The sequence below is a fragment of the Pan paniscus genome, chromosome 2 (assembly GCF_029289425.2).
Source record: "Pan paniscus chromosome 2, NHGRI_mPanPan1-v2.0_pri, whole genome shotgun sequence".
In the NCBI taxonomy this organism is placed as follows: Eukaryota; Metazoa; Chordata; class Mammalia; order Primates; family Hominidae; genus Pan; species Pan paniscus.
This window is the reverse complement of record NC_085926.1, coordinates 194,189,155-194,206,506: the sequence shown is the minus strand read 5'-3', so window position 1 is coordinate 194,206,506 and position 17,352 is coordinate 194,189,155. Positions and strand designations below refer to the sequence as shown.

Here is a 17,352-nt window from a genome sequence, read left to right as displayed (position 1 = left end):
CCCGCCTCGGCCTCCCACAGTGCTGGGATTATAGGCGTGAACTACTGCGCCTGGCCTTTAATGCAAATTTTAAAAATATAATTTCAACTTTTATTTTAGATCCGGGGATACATATGCAGGTTTGTTCCGTGTCTATTGTGTGATGTTGAGGTTAGGGTATGAGTGATTCCCGTCACTCAGGTAGTGAGCATGGTACCTACAGATAGTTTTTCAGCCCTGGCCCTCCCCCAGTGTTTAATTCTTCATGCTGTGAAATATTTCATTATTTATGTGTGATGTAAAGTAATCCCCCCTTAACTGAAGCTTTGCTTTCCAAAGTTTTAGCTATCTGTGGTCAACTGCAGTTCAAAAAACTTACATAAAATATTTTCAATGAGAAAGACCACATTCACATAACTTTCATTACAGTATGTTGTTATAACTGTTCTATTTCATTATTATTGTTGCGAACTTCTTACTATGCCTGATTTATAAATTAAACTTTATTACAGATATGTATGTATAGGAAAAAGCATAGTACAGACAGTCCTCTACTTATGGTGGTTTGACTTCTAAGTTTCCAACTTTACGACAGGTTTCTAGGGACCTAACTCCATCATCAGTTAACTCCTTACCCTTTATGATGGGATTACGGTTTCTACTGAATACTCATTGCTTTTGCACCATCACAAAGTCAAAAGTAAATTGGGACCGGGCGTGGTGGCTTACGCCTGTAATCCCAACATTTTGGGAGGTGGAGGTGAGAGGATCACTTGAGGCCAGGAGTTTGAGATCAGCTTGGGCAACATAGTGAGACCCTGTCTCTATAGAACTAAAACATTAGCCAGGTATGGTGGCGCATGCCTGCGGTCTCAGCTATCCGAGAGACTGAGGTGGGAGGATCACTTGAGCCCAGATCAGGGCTGCAGTGAACAATGATTGTGCTACTGCACTCCAGCCTGGGTGACAGAGCAAGACCCTGTCTCAAAAAAAAAAAAAAAAAATTGTAAGTTGAACCATTGTGAGTCAGGGACAGTCTACTGTGTTGCCAGCATTAAATGCCTTTTGAACTTAGGATATTTTGACTTACAACGGGTTTATAGAAGTTCGACCCCATCATAAGTGGAGAAGCATCTGAATATACAGAGTTTGGTATGATCTGTGGTTTCAGGTATCCGCTGAAGCTCTTGGAACATATCCCCTGCAGATATGGGGGACTATTGTGTGTGTGTGTGTATGTACACACATATATACACACATTGTACATTATATGTATATGATATATATGTGTGTGTGCATATATATAGAGCCTCTGATCCATATCTTATATATATATATTTTTTTCTTCCCTTCCCCTTCCTCTTTCCTTCCTTCCTTTCCTTTCTTCCTTCCTCCCTCCCTCCCTCCCTCCCTCTCTCCCTCCTCTCTCCCTCCTCTCTCTCTCTCTCTTTTGCTCTGTCACCCAGGCTGGAGTGCAGTGGCGTGATCTGGGCTCACTGCCACCTCTGCCTCTCGGGCTCAAGCGATTCTCCTGCCTCAAGCTCCTGAGTAGCTTGGATTACAGGCGCACACCACCACGCTGTTAATTTTTTTTTTTTTGAGACCGAATCTCACTCTCTTGCCCAGGCTGGAGTGCACTGGCGTGATCTCAGCCCCCCAGGTTCACGTCATTCTACTGCCTCAGCCTCCTGAGTAGCTGGGACCACAGGCACCCGCCACCACGCCCAGCTAATTTTTTTGTATTTTTAGTAGAGACGGGGTTTCACCATGTTGGCCAGGTTGGTCGGAAACTCCTGACCTCGTGATCCACCCACCTCAGCCTCCCAAAGTGCTGGGGTTACAGGCGTGAGCCACCGTGCCCGGCCTCTATACACATATTTTCTGATTAGGTGCAAAGCAGTGTGTTATAGGCGTGTCAAGAGCCTCAAGGGGCCAAGTGCAGTGGCTCACGCCTGTCATCCCAGCACTTTAGGTGTCTGAGGTGGGAGGGCCCTTGAGCCAAGGAGTTTGAGACCAGCCTGGGCCACATAAGGAGACCTCACCTCTATTACATTTTTTTTTCTTCTGAGACGGAGTTTCACTCTTGTTGTCCAGGCTGGAGTGCAGTGGCGTAATCTCGGCTCACTGCAACCTCCACCTCCCGGGTTCAAGTGATTCTCCTGCCTCAGCCTTCCGAGTAGCTGGGATTACAGGCATGCGCCACCACGCCCAGCTAGTTTTGTATTTTTAGTAGAGATGGGGTTTCGTCATGATGGCCAGGCTGGTCTTGAACTCCTGACCTCAGGTGATCTGCTGGCTTTGGCCTCCCAAAGTGCTGGGATTACAGGTGTGAGCCACTGCACCCGGCTAAAAATAATTTTTTTTCAATAAAAAATAAATTAAATAAATAAATAAATAAATAAATAAATAAATACATAGCGAGCCTTAAGGGGAGACAGACGTGTAACTGAACTGCACAGTGGGAACAGGCCACTTCCTGGGGATGTCATGACGCTGACTTTTTTCAGATCCACATTGACATGAGTCTGCCCAAATATTACTAGTCCTATTTTAATTCATATATATATATATATATATATATTTTTTTTTAGATAGATAGAGCTTCACTCTTGTTTCCTGGGCTGGAGTGCAATGGCACGATCTCTGCTCACTGCAATCTCTGCCTCCTGGGCTCAAGCGATTCTGCTGCCTCAGCCACCCGAGTAGCTGGGATTACAGGTGCCTGCCACCACGTCCAGCAAATTTTTTGTATTTTTTAATAGAGACACGGTTTCACCATGTTGACCAGGCTTATCTCAAACTCCTGACATCAGGCGATCCACCTGCCTTGGCCTCCCAAAGTGCTGGGATTACAGGTGTAAGTCACCGTGCCCGGCCTTAATTCATATTTTTCTAAAAAACAAGAAGTTCACATATCAATGAAAATATAAAAGAGAGGAACATAAGGAGTGGAAGAGGCATTTTATAATTTATCTAGATATGACATTTTAATTGTAATTAGCTTTATTGATATATAGTTAAAATTCAATAAAATTCACCTATTTTAAGTGCAAAGTTTAATGAGTTTTGTCAATACGTACAGTTATGTATTCACCAACAGAATCTAGACACAGAATGCTTCCACCCCTTCAGAAAGCTTCCCATGCCCCATACTAATCCTCTTTCCCATTCTCAGCCCATGGCAACTGCTCATCTGCTCTCCGTTAAAAGTTTTGCCTTTTCTAGAATTTTGTATATATAGAACATGTGAGTCGTCTTTTGTTTCTGGCTTCTTCCACTTAACACAATGCTTTTGAGATTCATCCATGTTATGTGTAGCAGAAATTTACGCATTTTATTACCTAATAGAACTCATTTGTATGGATAACACAATTTGTCTTGATTCACCTATTGATTACTGATAAGTATTTGAGTAATCACAAATTTTTTAATTGATTTTTTATTGTGGTAAAGTAACATCAGATTTGTCATTTTAACCATTTTAAAGCGTACAATTCAGTGACATTAATTACATTTGCAATGATGTGCAACCATTACCATTATCTATTTCCAAAACTTTTCTTCACCCCAAACAGAAAGTCTGTAACCCTTAAACCGTGGGCAGTGGCCCAGATCTGGTCATAGCTACTCTGGAGGCACTGGCTGGAGGATCATTTGAGTCCAGGAGTTGAAGACCAGCTGGGGTAACATAGTGAGACTGCATCTCTAAAAAAAACCCCAAAACCACCGCGCGCGGTGGGAGGCCGAGGCGGGCAGATCACCTGAGGTCAGGAGTTCAAGACCAGCCTGGCCAACATAGTGAAACCCTGTCTCTACTAAAAATACAAAAATTAGCCAGGCGTGGTGGCACATGCCTGTAGTCCCAGCTACTTGGGAGGCTGAGGCAGGAGAATTGCTTGAGCCCAGGAGGCAGAGGTTGCAGTGAGCTGAGATTGCGCCACTGCACTCCAGCCTGGCTGACAGAGCAAGACTCTGTCTCAAAAAAAAACAAAACAACACAAAACAAAACCTGAAAACCTCTGTAACCATTAAACAATAACTCCCCATTCTCTCCTCCCTCCCCACAGTCCCTGATAACCTCCAGTCTACTTTCTTTCTCTATAAAGTTGTTATTTTGAATATTTCATATAAGTGGAATCATACAATATTTGTCCTTTAGTGTCTGGCTTATTTCTTTTAGCATGATTTTTTTTTTAGATGGAGTCGCTTGCTCTTGTCGCCCAGGCTGAAGTGCAGTGGCGCGATCTCAGCTCACTGCAGCCTCTGCCTCCTGGGTTCAAGCGATTTTCCTGCCTCAGCCTCCGAGTAGCTGGGATTATAGGCAAGCACCCAGCTGACATTTAAATTTTTAAGCAGTCTGATTAATCATGTTTTGTGGATTGTACTTTTTGCATTTTAGTAAGAAACCTTTATCTAACCCAAGGTCCCAGTGTTTTTCTCCTTTGTTTTATTCTAGAAATTTTATAAAGCTTTTAGACCCATGCTCCATTTCAAGTGAATTTTTGAATATGTTGTGAAGTAATAGTGAAGGCAGTTTTGTTTTGCATGTGCATTGTTCCGGCACCATTTGTGGAAGAGACTTTTTCCCGCTGAATTGTCATCTTCTTAAAAAATCATTTATCGGCCGGGCGCAGTGGCTCACGCCTGTAATCCCAGCACTTTGGGAGCCCGAGACCGGCGGATCACGAGGTCAGGAGATCAAGACCGTCCTGGCTAACACGGTGAAACCCCGTCTCTACTAAAAATACAAAAAATTAGCTGGGCATGGTGGCGGGCACCTGTAATCCCAGCTACTTGGGAGGCTGAGGCAGGAGAATCGCTTGAACCTGGGAGGCAGAGGTTGCAGTGAGCTGAGATCGCGCCACTGCACTCCAGCCTGAGCAACAGAGCGAGACTCCGTCTCAAGAAAAAAAAAAAATCATTTTTCCTGGACCGGGTCTGTTTCTGAGCTCCAGCCTGTTCCAGTAGTCCATATGTGTTTCCTTACGCGTGGCTTCAGTGTCTTCAATTACTGTAGCTTTGTAAGTCTTGAAATCACATGGCGTAAGTTCTCCAGCTTTGTTTGTTTTTCAGAATTGCTTTGGCTAATCTTCACAATTGCTTTGAATTTCCATATAAATTTAGATACAGTTTGTCAATTTCTATAACAAAACTCTCCTAGGATTTTGACTGATATTGCTTTAAATCTTTGCATCAATTTAGGGAGAACATGTTAACTATTTTGAGTCTTCTGGTTCAGGAACATGGTATATGTCTCCATTTATTTAGGTCTCCATTAATTTTCTCAGCAATGCTTTGCAATTCTTACTATATAGGTCTTGCAAATATTTTGTTAAATTCATCCATATGTATTATATTTTTATGCTATTGTAAATGATATATTTTAATTTCAATCCTCAATTTGTCATTGCTTGTATATAGAAATACAATAGAATTTTTGTATATTAATCTTTTATTCTATGACCTTGCTAAACTCACCTGTTAATTCTAATAATCTTTAGGATTTTCTGCATAATGTGATCACATTATCTGTGAATAATTACAATGTTACTTTTTTTTTTTTTTAAGATGGAGTCTTGCTGTGTCACCCAGGCTGGAGTGCAGTGGCATGATCTCAGCTCACTGCAACCTCTGCCTCCCGGGTTCAAGCAATTCTCCTGCCTCAGTCTCCCCAGTAGCTGGGATTACAGGCGCCCACCACCGTGCCCAGCTAATTTTTGTATTTTTAGTAGAGACGGGGTTTCACCATGTTGGCCAGGCTGGTCTTGAACTCCTGACCTCGTGATCCGCCCGCCTCAGCCTCCCAAAGTGCTGGGATTACAGGCCTGAGCCACCATGCCTGGCGGACAATATTACTTCTTTCTTTCCTATCTGTATGGCTTTTGCTTCCTTTTATTTTCGTATTGCACTGGCTAGGACCAGTACAACGTTGAATAGAAGTGGAGACAATGGACATCATGAAGACACCTTTAAACATTTCTTTTTGTCAGAAATAATCACTGGCTGTAATAGAGGCATAAACAAAATATGATGGAATGCAAACTATGTATGTGTGAACAGGGGTTAGCAGAAAAGGAAACAATTAAATCCTAGTCACTGGGGAAGATTCCTAAGGAGCAGAGTTTTTAAGCAGGTTGCTTGGCTCTTATTGGTCTGACCCTGGAAGGTGGCGGTTTCTGTAGTCTGTTTCCCTCACCCATGATATGCTGCTGGAGTTCCCTTCCCCATCCCCCAACAGCAGAGCTGCCGCGACTCCCTTTCTATCTGTTCCAGGATGGTGTCCTCTCCCTGCACGCCGGCAAGCTCACGGACTTGCTCCCGTATCCTGGGACTGAGCCTTGGGACTGCAGCCCTGTTTGCTGCTGGGGCCAACGTGGCACTCCTCCTTCCTAACTGGGATGTCACCTACCTGTTGAGGGGCCTCCTTGGCAGGCATGCCATGCTGGGAACTGGGCTCTGGGGAGGAGGCCTCATGGTAAGTGTCCGGGGTTCCCTGAACGTGAACTCTCAAAGATACCCCGGCGGGGAGCAGGAAGGTGGCATGGGAAGAGTGTTTTGATTCCTTGCAGAAAAGTTTATTCTAACAAGCTGATCTTGGGTCTGTAGAAGCTCTAAGAGACAGGAAGCCTAGCTTGGGACCAGGCAGGTCGGGTGTGAAAGTTAACATCCACAGCGTTAGATCAGGCTCGTCATACAAATGTGGGTCCCCAGAGTCAGAGTCAACAGGACGACTGCGTTCATGTGAGCTGCCAGCCACTCTAACAGCTGTGGGCAGCACCTAGAAACAGCCGGCAAAGTCGATTTCCCCATCTCAACATTCTTCTCTCTCCTACAGGTACTCACTGCAGCTATCCTCATCTCCTTGATGGGCTGGAGATACGGCTGCTTCAGTAAGAGTGGGCTCTGTCGAAGCGTAAGCACCAGATTCCACTCTTCTAACACCCAGAATGTCTCCACCTCTATTACTCTAGAGGCAGGGTGGTAAAGAGGCAATTTTGGTCTTGGGGCCTGAAGTCAGGTCCTCACTGTAACCCTCAGTAACGCTAAGTTCTTGGGCAAGTTGCTTCATCTTTCCAGTTTCAGGCTTTCATCTGTAAAATGGGAGCTGATCAAGTCAAGGGAGTAGTGCTTAGTGAAGCCCAGACGTCTGTACCAGTGTGAGGACCCAGACGTCTGTACCAGTGTGAGAAACTGTTACTCTCTTAGGGTATTGGACAATATGGACATGAGTTATGACACTGTAATCATGTGTCATTGATGGAAATTTTCCTAGTTATTTTAACTAATATTTTCTTAGAACAGGAAAGTTTTCCAGAGATCATCTAATCACTAGATTCTAATCTAACCCCTCCATTTTACAGATAAACTGAGGCCCAGAATAAATTTCTACCTTATTAATTACAGCAGCAACTGTATAAACTTGAAAGATCTCAGTATATGTGTGTGTAACAAACACACACACACTCGTTCTCAGACATGAATCTGTGGCCTTATGGTAACTCCACAGCCTGCTCTGATATCTGCAGCCCACACGTTGGGAAGCCCACTGACTCAGTTACATGTTAAAAAATCAAATATAGGCCAGGCGCGGTGGCTCACGCCTGTAATCCCAGCACTTTGGGAGGCCAAGATGGGCGGATCACCTGAGGTCAGGAGTTTGAGACCAGCCTGGCCAACATGGTGAAACCCCGTCTCTACCAAAAATTCAAAAATTAGCTGGGCGTGGTGGTGGGCGCCTGTAATCCCAGCAACTCAGGAGGCTGAGGCAGGAAAATCTCTTGAACCCGGGAGGCGGAGCTTGCAGTGAGCCGAGATGGCGCCACTGCACTCCAGCCTGGGCGAGAGCGAGACTCCGTTTCAAAATAAATAAATAAATAAGTACATAGATAAATAAATAAACACTTGCACATTTCATTCACTGTCCTCATTCTGGTTTTCCCCGAGGCACGTAGTTCTGACACTTGAATGTGCATGAGAATCACCTGGAGGGCTTTTGCCGGAACACGGATTGCTGGGCTCCCTCCCCAGAGTTTCTGATTCAGGATGGGGGGGAAGTTTTGCATTTCTAACAGGTTCTCAGGTGATGTGATGCGGCTGGGCAGGGACCCCATTTTGGGAACCACTGCCCTAGGCTTACTGATTCATCTTGAATCCTTTAACTCAGAGTCAAAACTTACTATGCACCTTTGTCTGATCCCTCCCCAACTCCAAACCAGCTTGACCTCAGTGGGAGAATGACTCCATGACTCTGCAGAAAAACGCTATGTAGGTGTTATTCACATTTTTAAAATAGGCATTTTTGGGGGAGGGAGAAAAAAAATCTAGAACCCTAAGAAAGAATCCAATATGGGCCGGGCACGGTGGCTCATGCCTGTAATCCCAGCACTTTGGGAGGCTGAAGCAGGTGGATCACAAGGTCAGGAGATTGAGACTGGCATGACCAACCCAGTGAAACCCCATTTCTACTAAAAATACAAAAATTAGCTGGGTGTGGTGGCGCACGCTTGTAGTCCCAGCTACTTGGGAGGCTGAGGCAGGAGAATCGCTTGAACTCAGAGGCAGAGGTTGCAGTGAGCTGAGATCGTGCCACTGCACTCCAGCCTGGGCGACAGAGTGAGACTCTGTCTCAAAAAGAAAGAGAGAGAGAGAAAGAAGGAAGGAAGGGAAGGAAGGAAGGAACGAGAAAGAAGCCAATGTAGAAGCAGGCTAGAAACCTGTCAAGGAAGGAAACCCAGTTATTTTCTGGGAGGGCAGTGGGAGCACAGACTGATGGCCAAGAAAGCTCTCAGCTGGAGAAACACAGCGACAGAAGTGGAGTCATTTCAGAGCTTGGCTGCAGCTTCTCTCTCGCTGTTTCTCTCCCTTCTTTCCCTCCCTCCCACTTCTCTCCTTCCCTTCTTTCCTGCTTCTTTCTTTCCTTCCTTCCCTCCCTTCCTTTTTTTTATCCTTGATTTGAAATAGAGAAGAATCAGAGTTGGGAACCTGGAACTTTTGAAAATGCAGCTTTTCCTTAGAAGAGTCAGTGGTGGGCCTGTGGTAGCTTCCTCTTTAGCTCAGAGGCTGAATGGCTGTAATGTGCAAAAGGTTTGTGATGCCAAGCTGCTGAGCAGCTCAGGCGAACTCACGGAGTCAGGGAGATCCGGGGCCTGCGATTCTGCTTCTTGGTCCTTTCTCTCCTAGAAACCCCTCACGGCCTCCCCAACATGGGTTATGCTTCAAAGGGGGTGCCATAGACAGAATTCTCCCCCATGACAGGATGGAAGAACACCGAGACCAGAGAAGTCAGACCTGTGCAGACCGCCCCACAGACTCCCCAGCCGCGACCCCGTCTTAGCTCAGCGTTTCTCCTCCCTCCGCAGGTGCTTACTGCTCTGTTGTCAGGTGGCCTGGCTTTACTTGGAGCCCTGATTTGCTTTGTCACTTCTGGAGTTGCTCTGAAAGATGGTCCTTTTTGCATGTTTGATGTTTCATCCTTCAATCAGACACAAGCTTGGAAATATGGATACCCATTCAAAGACCTGCATAGTAGGTAAATGGGTGGAGGCTTGGGCTTGGTCTTTTCAGACAGAGAGAGAGACAAAAAGACACACAGACGAACTGCAAGCTCCTTTGGGTCACACATCCTAGCATCTTGCTCCTCTGATACTCAGAAAATTGCAAATGGAGCAGTAACGGTCACCCTCATGAGCCCAGTCCCATGACCCGGTCAGGGGAGACCCCAGTTTTCTACTGGGGTTGCCTGTTTGGCTTTCCTTACTTATCGCCTGACCCCTGGTCTCCTTATTTTTTGGGACAGGAATTATCTGTATGACCGTTCGCTCTGGAACTCCGTCTGCCTGGAGCCCTCTGCAGCTGTTGTCTGGCACGTGTCCCTCTTCTCCGCCCTTCTGTGCATCAGCCTGCTCCAGCTTCTCCTGGTGGTCGTTCATGTCATCAACAGCCTCCTGGGCCTTTTCTGCAGCCTCTGCGAGAAGTGACAGGCAGAACCTTCACTTGCAAGCATGGGTGTTTTCATCATCGGCTGTCTTGAATCCTTTCTATAAGGAGTGGGTACGAATTATAAACAAACTTCCCCTTTAGGTATCCCTGGAGTAATAATGACAACAAAATTCACTGCAGGTCGGTGGAATGATAGAATGCATTTTAAATCACATTGTAAACTTCCAGGTGATCCATGGATAGGATAAATAACTAAGTTATTATAATTGTTTAGGAATTTATAGTCCATAAAATATCCTCCAGCCAGGGTCTCATTTCAGCTTCTTGACAATCCCATAAAGTTGGCCATTTGTTACACATAGAGAAGTTGAGGCTCGCAGAGGGTAACAGGCTGTAAAAGCACACAGTGAAGTTAAGGTGAAGTCAGCACCTGACCCCCTATCTCCCTGTTGTTTTGTTGTTGCTGAGACAGGGTCTTGCTCTGTTCCCCTGTCTGGAGTACAGTGGCACAATCATAGCTTACTGTAACCTACAACCCATGCACTCAAGCGATCCTCCTGCCTTAGCCTCCAAGTAGCTGGGACTACAGGCACACACCACTACACCTGGCTAATTTTTAAATTTTCTGTAGACAGGGAGTCTCGCTATATTGCCCAGTCTGGTCTTGAACTCCTGACCTCAAGTGATCCTCCCACCTTGGTCTCCCAAAGCGCTGGATTACAGGCATGAGTCACTGTGCCTGGCCCCAACCCCCATCTTCTAAATTCAACTTCTCCAGTTATTGTGGACTAAATAGTGTTTCCTCCAAATCTGTAGGTTGAAGCCCTAACCCCCAATATGACAGTCTTTGGTGGTGGCACTTTTTTTTTTTTTTTTGAGACAGTCTCGCTCTGTCACCCAGGCTGGAGTGCAGTGGCGTGATCTCGGCTCACTGCAACCTCCACCTCCCAGGTTCAAGTGATTCTCCTGCCTCAGCCTCCTGAGTAGTTGGGATTACAGGCATGTGCCACCACACCCAGCTAATTTTTGTATTTTTAGTAGAGACGGGAGTTTCACCATGTTGGCCAGGCTGGTCTCGAACCCCTGGCTGCAAGTAATCCACCCACCTTGGCCTCCAAAAGTGCTGGGATTACAGGTGTGAGCCACCGCGCCTGGCCATGATGGCACCTTTAAATTAGTAATTAAGGTTAAATGAGACTGGGCGCAATGGCTCACACCTGTAATCTGAGCACTTTGGGAGGCCAATGTGGGAAGATCACTTGTGACCAGGGGTTTGAGACTAACCTGGGCAACACAGTGAGACCTCGTCTCAAAAACAACAACAACAACAACAAATGATTAAATGAGGCCATAGGGTGGGACCCTAATTAAATAGGACTGGTGTGCTTATAAAAAGAGGAAGAAAGAATAGAGCTCTCTACACTGGCTCAAAGAAAAAGGCCCTGTGAGGACCCAGTGAGAAGGTGGCTGTCTGCAAGCGCAGGGGCGAGGCCTCAGGAGATACCAAACCTGCTGGCACCTGGATCTTGGACTTCTAGCCTCCAGCACTGTGAGAAAATCTATTTCAGTTGCTTAAGTGCCCAGTTCATGGTATTCTGCAACAGCAGCCTGGCAGACTAATACACCAGCATTCTCTTCACTAGTGTTCAAGAGTTCAACAAGTAGAGGAGCATCACCTCTGTCCACACAGTTTGGATATCTGTCCTCACCCAAATCTCATGTTGAATTGTGATCCCCAGTGCTAGAGGTGGGGCCTGGCAGAAGGTGTGTGGATCATGAGGCGGATCCCTCACGGCTCAGAGCTGTCTTTGTGATAGGGGGTTCCCGCGAGATCTGGTCATTTAGAAGCGTGTGGCACCTCTGGCCTCTCTCTCGCCTGCTCCTGCTCTCACTATGTGACTCGCCTGCTCCCTCTTCACCTGCTGCCATGAGTAAAAGCTCTCTGAGGCCTCCCCAGAAGCTGACTGATGTGGGTGCTATGCTTCCTGTAACACCTGCAGAACTGTGAGCCAATTAAATCTCTTTTCCTTTTTTATGGAGTCTCGCTCTGTTGCCCAGGCTGGAGTGCAGTGGCATGATCTCGGCTCACTGCAACCTCTGCCTCCCAAGTTCAAGCGATTCTCCTGTCTCAGCCTCCTGAGTGGCTGGGATTACAGGCACCCGCCACCACACCTGGCTATTTTTTTTGTACTTTTAGTAGAGATGGGGTTTCACCATATTGGCCAGGCTGGTCTTGAACTCCTGACCTTGTGACCCGCCCACCTCGGCCTCCCAAAGTGCTGGGATTACAGGCGTGAGCCACCCAACCCGACCTCACAGCTGCTTCTCACACGGCACCTAGAAGCAGGGGCCTCCTGCTCTCCCACTGCGGGGTTTTCAGTCAGGTCGGGCTGGGTGGTGAGAAGAGTCAGAGCGGAATGAAGAAGATGCTGGTGGGAGAGTGTGGTATGACAGGCAGGAAGAGGACAAGGCAGGCAGAAGCAGCCTAGGAGGAACCTGGAAGATGGGCACTGGCAAGAAAAGTGGTGGGCGGGCCCCAGAAACGAGTTTGAGAACCCCAGGCTCTGGCCGGGCACGGTGGCTCACACCTGCAATCCCAGCACTTTGGGAGGCCACGGTGGGTGGATCACCAGAAGTCAGGAGTTTGAGACCAGCCTGGCCAACATAGTGAAACTTCAGCTCTACAAAAAATACAAAAATTATATGGGTGTGGTGGTGCATGTCGGTAATCCCAGCTATTCAGAGGCTGCAGCAGGAGAATTGCTTGAAACCAGGAGACAGAGGTTGCAATGAGCCGAGATTGCACCACTGAACTCCAGCCTGGGGGACAGAGACTCTGTCTCACAAAAAAAAAAAAAAAAAAAAAAAAGAGGCCGGGTGCAGTGGCTCACGCCTGTAATCCCAGCACTTTAGGAGTCCGAGGCAGGCAGATCGTGAGGTCAGAAGTTCACGACCACCCTAGCCAACATGGTGAAACCCCGTCTCTATAAAAAATACAAAAATTAGCCAGGTGTGGTGGTGTGCACCTGTAATCCCAGCTACTCGGGAGGCTGAGGCAGGAGAATTGCTTGAACCCGAGAGGCGGAGGTTGCAGTGAGCCGAGATCATGCCACTGCACTCCAGGCTGGGGGTCAGAGTGAGATTCTGTCTCGGGAAAACAAAAAACCAAAAAAAAACCTCCCGGAAACACAGCACCCCAGGCTCTGTTGGAAGGGAATGTGGGGCCCAGGTGCTGCTCTATCCCCTCCTCAGTCCCCTGGATCCCAGCTTGATTCCTCCACTATTCTGCCTCAGTGAGGAGTTGCTGAAGCACTGGGGGCTTCCAGAACACAGGGGTGCCTCCCTCTCCCAGGCTCAGAGGCACGGTTCTGTCATCCGACAGTCCAACCAGCAGAGCTCGTAGGAGGCAGGTCCCTTCAAACACCACCTCACCCTTTCCTCTCCAGGGCTGCTGGCCTAGCGGGCCTGCCAGGGTGGGGAAGGTGGACACAGAGGCCTGTGGGAGACACAAGGAGGCACAGCTTCTTGAGCAGGCAGGAAGTCTCCAAGTCCAGAGACCACATCCTATTCCTGCATACAACATCCAGGAAGCTTGCCTGGGCTTGTCTCACATTTCCCTCTTGGCTGGTTAGTTTCAGGGTCATGGCTAGGATATGCCTGATATGGAGAAGCTTCTCTTGCTGGGGAAAGGTACTGACACCTCCACACAACTCACGCAGAATTTTTTTTTTTTTTTGATACAGAGTCTCATGCTGGAGTGCAGTGGTGTGATCTCGGCTCACTGCAAGCTCCGACTCCCTGGTGCAAGCAATTCTCCTGCCTCAGCCTCCCAAGTAGCTGGGATTACAGGCACGTGCCACCACACCCAGCTAATTTTTGTATTTTTAGTAGAGACCGGGTTTCACAACGTTAGCCAGGATGGTCTTGATCTCCTAACCTCATGATCCGCCCGCCTCGGCCTCCCAAAGTGCTGGGATCACAGGTGCGAGTCACCGTGCCCTGCCAACTAATGAAAAGTTTAAAGAATTTATATCTAGTTTTGGATGTTAGGCATGCGCACACAAGTGCATGCACACTCATACACATCATCTCCACAAGCCCCATCCTGGCTCAGCCCTATTCTGATGGGTCAGCAGGACCCCAAGGAGAGAAGGGTCGGTCCTTGGCACTAAGACAGTTCACAGTGGTTAGCTGACTCCTTCTTGCCTCCATTCTTTCAGGAACTGCATATAGTACAGAACATGACAGCGATTCGAAAAACAATATCCCAGCTGGCTGTGATGGCTCATGCCTGTAATCCCAGCACTTTGGAAGGCTGAGGTGGGATAATCACTTGAGCCCAAGAGTTCAATAGTAGCCTGGGCAGCATAGCCAGATCCTATCTCTACAAAAATTAAAAAGATTAGCCACGCGTGGTGGCATTCGCCTGTAGTCCCAGGTACTCCAGAGGCTGAGGTGGGAGGACTGCTTGAGTCCAAGAGGTCGAGGCTGAAGTGAGCGGTGAGTGTGCCACTGCACTCCAGCCTGAGAAACAGAGCAAGACCCTGTCTCAAGTGGGGGAAAAAAAAAAAAAGGAATCCCTGCCCTTTCAGCCTGTCCTGTAAACAGGGATTACAGGCACGAGCTACCTCATCGGGCCTTAGTTTCTGAAGCTAGCAGAGGCCAAGATACAACAGCCTTCTAAAACAGGACCAGGGACTGGTGCTTATAAGCAGGGAATGCGGCAGAGTACGATGGCTCACGCCTGTCATCCCAGCACTTCGGGAGACCGAGGTGGGCGGATCACCTGAGGTCAGGAGTTGGAGACCAGCCTGGCCAATATGGTGAAACCCCGTCTCTAATAAAAATACACAAAAAATTAGCCGGTCGTGGTGGGGCGCGCCTGTAATCCCAGCTGCTGGGGAGGCTGAGGCAGAATTGCTTGAACCTGGGAGGTGGAGGTTGCAGTGAGCCGAGATCGCGCCTCTGCACTCCAGCCTGAGTGACAGAGCGAGACTTCGTTTAAAAAAATAAATATATATTTTTAAAAGCGGGGAATGCACCCTAAGTCTCTTTCCTTCCTTCCTTTTTTTTTTTTTTTTGAGACGCAGTCTCGCTCTGTCGCCAGGCTGGAGTGCAGTGGCGCGATCTCGGCTCCCTGCAACCTCCGCCTCCTGGGTTCAATAGATTATTCTGCCTCAGCCTCCTGAGCAGCTGGGGTTACAGGCACGCGCCACCACGCCCGGCTAATTTTTGTATTTTCAGTAGAGATGGGGTTTCACCATGTCGGCCAGGATGGTCTTGAACTCTTCCTGACTCAGGTGATCCGCCCGCCTCGGCCTCCCAAAGTGCTGGGATTACAGGCGTGAGCCCCCGCACCCGGCCGCCGCAATTACTTCTGCACCAGCCTAATACCTCAAGTCCAGGAGCCTCAGGCCCCGCGTCTGTTTCCTCCGACTGCGGCGCGGCTGATACTGCCTAAGGCGGGTGGAAGCTGTCGCGCGTCCGGACGCGACCAGTTCCCGCCCAGCAGCCGGTGCGCAGGCGCGGGCAGGGAGGGCGGCTGTGCGGGGCGCTCGCGGGCTTCCTCGAGGCGGGAGGGCGGCCCTGTTGCCCTGGAGACGCTTTCCCTGCTGCCGGCCGCGACCGCAACCCGCTAGGCCTTCATCGCGAGCTACGCCCGGACCGAGAAGCCCCGGCATGGCCACGTCCATCGGAGTGTCCTTCTCGGTGGGCGACGGGGTGCCTGAGGCTGAGAAGAACGCAGGGGAGCCCGAGAACACCTATATTCTGCGGCCTGTTTTCCAGCAGAGGCGGGTAGAGGACGGGGTGTGGCGGGGCGACCTCGAGCGCGCCGGTCTGAGGGGCGGAGCTCGCCTGGGACCTGGGCCACGGAAGGAGCGCGGGGGACGCGCGGGGTCCGCGGGGCGGGAGGCGGGAGGCCCTGCTGTGACGTCCGGGCGCCCCTCCCGCTGCAGGGGCCGCAGGGGACCCCACCCGCTTCCTCAGTGTTTGGGCGCCGGGCGCGTCTTAGGCTGGCGCGGCGGGCATGGTTGGCCCTGGGAAACCCGCGATGGCGTCCTGAGTAAGGAGATGGGTAGAATAGAGGCAGGAAGCCACTCGCGTCGGATGCCGTTCAGCCGTGATTCGAGGGTGACTGTGCACACGGGTGCCAGGATGGGCTCACTCCCGGCGCGGGAGCTGCATCTGTGCAAAGTCCTACCCGGGTGGGATCTGGAGGCCCTTAGAGCACCGCACCGAGCCCTCGCTAGGATTAAGGCTCACGGGCCAGAGCAGAGGGTACTCAGCTAGGTTTGTAAGATCACTGACTTTACACACACACACACACACCACACAACACACACACACACTGAAAAAAATGTCAGGCTCACGGGCCAGAGCAGAGGGTACTCAGCTAGGTTTGTAAGATCACTAACTTTACACACACACACACACACACCACACACACCACACAACACACACACACACCACACAACACACACACACACTGAAAAAAATGTCAGGCTCACGGGCCAGAGCAGAGGGTACTCAGCTAGGTTTGTAAGATCACTAACTTTACACACACACACACACACACACACCACACACACCACACAACACACACACACTGAAGAAAATGTCAGGCTCACGGGCCAGAGCAGAGGGTACTCAGCTAGGTTTGTAAGATCACTAACTTTACACACACACACACACACCACACACACCACACAACACACACACACACCACACAACACACACACACACTGAAAAAAATGTCAGGCTCACGGGCCAGAGCAGAGGGTACTCAGCTAGGTTTGTAAGATCACTAACTTTACACACACACACACACACACACACACCACACACACCACACAACACACACACACTGAAGAAAATGTCAGGCTCACGGGCCAGAGCAGAGGGTACTCAGCTAGGTTTGTAAGATCACTAACTTTACACACACACACACACACCACACACACCACACAACACACACACACACCACACAACACACACACACACTGAAAAAAATGTCAGGCTCACGGGCCAGAGCAGAGGGTACTCAGCTAGGTTTGTAAGATCACTAACTTTACACACACACACACACACACCACACCACACCACACAACACACACACACACACTGAAAAAAATGTCAGGCTCACGGGCCAGAGCAGAGGGTACTCAGCTAGGTTTGTAAGATCACTAACTTTACACACACACACACACACACACACACACACACACACTGAAAAAAATGTCAGGCTCACGGGCCAGAGCAGAGGGTACTCAGCTAGGTTTGTAAGATCACTAACTTTACACACACACACACACACACCACACCACACCACACCACACCACACCACACAACACACACACACACACTGAAAAAAATGTCAGGCTCACGGGCCAGAGCAGAGGGTACTCAGCTAGGTTTGTAAGATCACTAACTTTA

The 17,352-nt window shown here is 48.8% G+C and overlaps 2 protein-coding genes and 1 long non-coding RNA gene across 7 annotated transcripts in view; 2 read left to right on the top strand and 1 right to left on the bottom strand.

The window, feature by feature from the left end:
- Positions 1-6,252: 6,252 nt before the first annotated feature.
- On the top strand, positions 6,253-11,949 carry TM4SF19 (transmembrane 4 L six family member 19). 3 transcript variants are annotated; one of them, XM_063602645.1, is made up of 4 exons: positions 6,253-6,454; positions 6,815-6,892; positions 9,339-9,508; positions 9,776-11,949. In XM_063602645.1, the coding sequence occupies exons 1-4, from the start codon at positions 6,254-6,256 to the stop codon at positions 9,954-9,956; spliced, it is 630 nt and encodes a 209-aa protein (XP_063458715.1). In that variant the 5' UTR covers position 6,253; the 3' UTR covers positions 9,957-11,949. The 3 variants fall into 3 exon arrangements, with proteins under 3 accessions (XP_063458715.1, XP_008951646.1, XP_063458716.1); XM_008953398.5 differs by having other exon boundaries at positions 9,339-9,504; positions 9,776-10,059; XM_063602646.1 differs by lacking the exon at positions 6,815-6,892.
- Positions 10,100-15,444, bottom strand: LOC134729918 (uncharacterized). The gene is made up of 2 exons (XR_010111491.1): positions 15,313-15,444; positions 10,100-10,309 (listed from the first exon to the last, which is right to left on the bottom strand). It is a non-coding gene; the product is annotated as an uncharacterized LOC134729918 (long non-coding RNA).
- Positions 15,445-15,577: 133 nt separating this feature from the next.
- The window catches only part of DYNLT2B (dynein light chain Tctex-type 2B), a 28,907-nt gene continuing 27,132 nt past the window's right edge, over positions 15,578-17,352 (top strand). For all 3 annotated transcript variants that reach the window (XM_024928399.3, XM_003806428.5, XM_055111030.2), the window contains exon 1: positions 15,578-15,710. In XM_024928399.3, coding sequence (XP_024784167.1) covers positions 15,598-15,710 — 113 coding nt within the window. In that variant the 5' untranslated portion in view covers positions 15,578-15,597. The remainder of the gene's footprint in view (positions 15,711-17,352) is intronic.